Source organism: Plectropomus leopardus, unplaced genomic scaffold, assembly GCF_008729295.1.
Source record: "Plectropomus leopardus isolate mb unplaced genomic scaffold, YSFRI_Pleo_2.0 unplaced_scaffold19499, whole genome shotgun sequence".
Lineage (NCBI taxonomy): Eukaryota > Metazoa > Chordata > Actinopteri > Perciformes > Serranidae > Plectropomus > Plectropomus leopardus.
This window is the reverse complement of record NW_024621050.1, coordinates 1-5,426: the sequence shown is the minus strand read 5'-3', so window position 1 is coordinate 5,426 and position 5,426 is coordinate 1. Positions and strand designations below refer to the sequence as shown.

The window sequence follows — 5,426 nt, the reverse complement described above, 5'->3', positions numbered from 1 at the left end:
CAAGAATGAATAAATACAGAAAACATTTCTACATATCTTTAATTATTTTTATATATTCATACATTTATTTATTTGTTTAGGATTTTATTAGTATATTTATTCATTCCTATATTCATATATTTACAAATGTTTTCTGTATTTATTCATTCTTGTGTATGTTTATTAATTATCGTTATTCGTGTACTTATTTATAGAGACTCGGTTCATTTGTTGTTCTCCATAGATGTGATTTAGTTTTACAGTAAAGAAAAAATGATGAAAGCAATATTTGAAATGTAGATTTGAGAGTCTGACCTGTCGGGAGGGAACCGTCTGATTTCATATTTTGGCTGCAGGGTCGCTCGTTTTGCTGCTGGCGACGGTCGTCGGACTGACCGTGAAGATCTGCTGACTCATCAGACCTGCTGGCGTCTCCACGTAAGGCTGCTATCTCTGGTACGAGGAGACACGTGGCGGGATTTTCTGTCTTATCGTTCTTCCTGTCCTTTGCACTTTTTTAATGAGAGGCTTTGTTTTATATACGAGATGCAGTTAGTTTTCATATATTCTCATCCCAAAAGAAATCAGGCCAATTTGCTTTTCTTAAAGGGTTAAATTGTGCTCATCAGTTTCAGTCTCTTACTGTTGAAACTTCTCACTGAATGTTTACAAAATGCTTGTATGATGTTTAAAACGCATCCTGCAAATATTCATCACATTTCACTGACGCTCGTCTCTGGACACGCAGAAACCACAATAACCTCAAACCGACTACGAATATTTATACCAGCTAAAAGCAGAGTTTCAGCACATTTAAAGAACAAAAACACTTTTGTTTACTTGAAGTAAAGGGACTCCTCTCCGAGGATCAGTGGGAACCTGGTGTGTCCCAGGGCGGCGGGCCAAAACAGGGAAAAGGACGTCAGGCGTTCACACGCGGCTGACAGACGCGTGAAAAGGTTTGATGGGTCGTTTCCGGTCTGTAAAATCTCGTCGGCACGCGTTTGGCTGCGCTGAGACGATGGCCTCGTGTCTGTGACGGTTCGTCACAACAAAATAAATCAAGGAGGTGAAAGAGGAGCAGAACGCGCAGAAAACCTTTCACCTGCAAAATGTCGCCACAGAACCCACAAACATCATTTTCTGGGAACTTTTTTTTTTTGCTAATTTCTTGCAATTTTTGGGGCAATGTCTCGTTAAGTTGCTCATTGCTTCTCCATGTTTTTGCAAGAAATAAAAAAAAAAAAGCCCAATTCATCACAGCTGACGATTCGACGTTTTATTGCATTTTGCTTCAAAGCCCAAAATGTAATAATACTAATACTAATACTAATACTAATAATAATAATACAAATATAAGCTGTTGATAGGCACTACACATCAACACTCCCTCACTTTTGGTTTTCTTAATAACCCTCGTTTAGGTTTCGGTTTCTATTCAATCTGTCAATCAAATCAAATCAAATGAACTCGGATCACAGTTTCACCTTTTAGTCGGAGCTTTTAAGCTTTAATGGTGCTCTCTGCTGGTGCACGACCGTTTTGGACCTTTTCACTAAAATTAGGCATTAACCCTTTGAAAACTGAAGCGACATCATTCGCTCGCTCACCCTCAGACGCCTTTTACACGACTTTAAACCTTTGAAGCAAACTGGCAAGACTTTTTTATAAAACAAAGGAAAGAAAGCAGCTTGATAATAAATGTTTCACAAAATGCAAGAAATTTAGAAAACATGTTTTAAAGTTTGAGAATGTGTCAATATTTAAAGTCATGTTCCAAAATTATTATTATTATTATTCTAAAAGAATCTTTTCCAGGTCATTTCCTTTTTTATACCTATTTTTTAAATTAATTAATTAAATAAATTCTTACTAATTTTCATGTAATTTTTTTATTTTGTAGAAAATTCTTGATAATTTGTTTGCCAATTTTTTCGTTGCTCATTGCCTTTTTCGCGTGTTTTTGACAGAAATCAAGCCAGTTTAAGTTTCAAAGGGTTAAACACAGCGTGATGTTTACTGACTGAGGCGCTAACTCTGTTATTTTGTGGCAGCTCCTAAAAACAGCGACGCTCCAATAAAATCAGTATTAGCAGTTTTTTTCAAGCCAAGTAAGAACACGCGTCCACGCCTCACTGTGGATTCGTGTGCAGCTTTTTTGTACGGTTGTTTTTTTGGAATGACAACATTTGTTTGCTTTATTCACTAAAGTTAGTTTTGTTTTGTTTTTTTAACTGAAGTTAAAATTAAAGTTTAACTAAAAGTTCTCAGGCCAAAATTAACCACAGGACAACAATCTAAGTATTTCTTCCTAACCCTTTTAAAATTAATGTAACTCTTGCTAAATGAAAAATGGGAATCCAAAATTATTTTGTTTTATATCTCTCTACTTTTTTTAAAGATATTTTTGGGGGATTTTTTTGGGGACACACAGCAAAGGGTCGAGGCTGTACGTGGGGCGCCCGCTCCATCCACTGAGCCACCAGCCGCCCGTGTGTTGTTTGTCATCTCTCACTTATGTCTTTGTAATCTTGAACGAATCACACTTTTATAGGCTACATTAAAAAAGTCTTATAGGTGAATTTTGTTTCGATTTGATGTGTCATTTCAAACAGTCAGGGCCAAAACTTTTGTGCTTCTGTTGTGTTGCTGCTATGATTTCTTTTGTTAAAAAATGATAAAATAAAATAAACAGCTTTCTTTAAATCCTCTTGTAGTTTGTTTCTTAATTTATTAAAATAACAAGATTCTGATTGTTTGGTGATAAATGTGACATTGCATATCTCAGAGGCCCTCTGATGCAATATTATTGCAACATACTCAGTATTTTGATAACTTTTATTGTGATACATTGCCGTTTAAACGGTAAATTACGTCCCCAGAGGTAATATTTGTTGACATCACTTTTAGTGATTTTTTATGAAGATTTAAAAATAAAGTGTCTCACTTACTACAGCCAAATGTTTCTGGTGGACTAAATAAACAAAACTGTTTTTTAAATTCTAGTCGGATACCAAAAGTTAAACTTGTATTTGCAATGCAAATCATTTATATAATAAAAAAAAAGATTCTTGGCGTCTGTGTATCGCTTTGATATTGCCACACAAAATATCGTGATATTATGCCTTATCAATTTTTCCCCACACCGAAAACATTTCCTGTTACCTTTGAGAGGTTTTAAATCCATAAAAAAATACAGCATAAGATTCGGCAACATTCGGTAATCTCTGCCGCTCAGATCTCATTAAAACCGAACAGAAAATGACGTATATCTGACTTTTGGGCTCTCAGTCGCTGAAAGCAGTTAAGGATCATTCAGATTTGAAATTCTCATGAGAATAATATTTAACACAAAGTTCAGTGAAAGATATCAAACTACATTTAATAAGAGAGTAATTTTACTGGAGTTTATTTTTTTAGATGTTCAACAGATTTTTATATTTTCAATAGTGTGCGGTCCTAATGAGTCTGACGAAGACGTCGTCTCATCAAACACATTTAAGCACAAACAATGAGATGACGTCTTCATGTGAAAGCGCGATTATCATAATGACCGTCATTTAGTTTTTTTATTTCTCTTTGAATGGCTGAAAATATCCGAGATGCAGGCAGCGGTTCAGAAATCTGAAACCAAAATATTTCTGTGATTAATCTTTTCTGGAATATTCTTTTTCAGAAGTGAAAGAACGTGGCGACTATTTAAAAAAAAAAAAAATCAGTTTATCTGAAACATATTTCAAAACACAGTTTGAGCATTTGAGATTCTTTACAAAAATATTTACATAAAATTTAAAATTTATTTTTTATTTTTTAACAACAATGGTGACTTTAGGGAACCAGAGAATACAAAAACAAAACGGAAGAAATGATTCAGTCTGGAATCATTTAGTGTTTTCATCAAATTAAACGCCTCAGACGTGATGGTCTCTGGTTAAAACTGTAACAGTGTTTGGATCTTTATAAACTCTTCATAAAATTTTGGTCCAGCTTGGATAGAAAAGTCTTTTCTGGTTTCATTTCTGCTTAGTTTCCCATTTCTTACCAACAATGCCACAGCGGAGCGCCACAGGGCACGACACTCGGTCCTCTGACATTTTAAACGAAGAATAGAATCATTCGCAGCTTTTAATCAAACTGTTGTCATTAATCTAACAGATCTTCTGTCCTGTTTTTAAACCCAGCTCCAACGTCAGCTGGAATTCAGTGAGACAAACCTTAAAGTTGCCCTCAGGTGAATCTCAGTCGCTCTGCAGAATCACGCTGGTGCTCGGCGCTCCTGTTCAGGTTCAGATCTTTGAACTGCCCGGTCCTTTCACCAGACCCTGCTCTTTGCGCATCACTGGTGCGTAAATGCTGCAATCCCGTGCCTCGCAAAATCCGGGCACCCCTGCGATCCCGAGCATGCCGGACTGACCGACCGGACCAGGGAAGCCGCGGGGACCTCGGGGACCCTCCAAGCCGTCTTTGGGTTCTGCCGGGTGGCCTGCCAAACCTGCGGGAAGGAAATTAAACTGTTAACGTGAAAAAATAAAATACTAAAATGTCTTATCCTCTATGTTCAAGGAAATATAAATACAAGTTTAATAACAGAAACCAAATGATTAAAAAACAAAATTCAAAAATAAAACATATATGTCTTTTTTAAATTTAAAAGTAAATTTTACAATCTTATTAGATATTAAAGTTATATTATTATCTATTATTATCAATCCTCCATTTTCCAACAGGTGAAGCAGAGCGTTCGTCCCCCTCCCCAGCGACACTTTCCAGCTCCTCCTGGGGGACCCCGAGGCGTTCCCAGGCCAGGCGAGGTCTGTAATCCCTGTTCTGGAGTGTTCTGGATCTGCCCCGAGGCCTCCTATCGGTCCCACGTGCCTGGAACACCTCTAATGGGAGGCGCCCAGGAGGCGTCCTGAACCCCCTCAACTGGCCCCTTTGGATGTGAGGGAGCAGCAGCTCTCCTCGAGCTCCTCACCCTCTCTAAGGCTGAGCCCGGCCATCCTGCGGAGGAAAAACTCATTTCGGCTGCTTCTGTCCACGATCTCATCCTTTCAGTCTGTACCCAGAGCTCGTGAGCGCAGGTGAGGGGTGGGACGAGTTACATTAAATTACTCTCTGGTGAATAATACGTTATTAATCTCTTCTCCGGCAGCTTTTACAACCTCAGGGGGACGTAAAGTTATCAGGGTCTGCGGATGAAAACGCGTCTCACCTCTGAGGCCTTGTGGTCCGTCGGGTCCCGGCAGACCTGTACCTGGATCACCTGCGGTACCTTTAGGTCCCTTTGCACCTGTTGAGAAAAACAGAAAACTTCTGAGAAAAGTTGCTAAATCTCCATTCAGAATAACTTTAAACGAGTGTTGAGATTTCAGGGGAAATGATTTCCTCTGTTCACCGATTAATGTGCTCTGAATGACTCCATCAGTTCAGTTTAACCCCTCAGAGAC

The 5,426-nt window shown here is 38.2% G+C and overlaps 1 protein-coding gene across 1 annotated transcript; it reads right to left on the bottom strand.

Moving 5' to 3' along the window:
• Window positions 1-3,739: 3,739 nt before the first annotated feature.
• On the bottom strand, window positions 3,740-5,269 carry LOC121965306 (collagen alpha-2(IX) chain-like; the record flags this gene model as incomplete). Its single annotated transcript, XM_042515460.1, has 2 exons — window positions 3,740-4,471; window positions 5,192-5,269. Coding segments are annotated over 2 exons (284 nt in total), but the record flags the coding sequence as incomplete, so codon positions are not given.
• Between the last annotated feature and the right edge of the window lie 157 nt (window positions 5,270-5,426).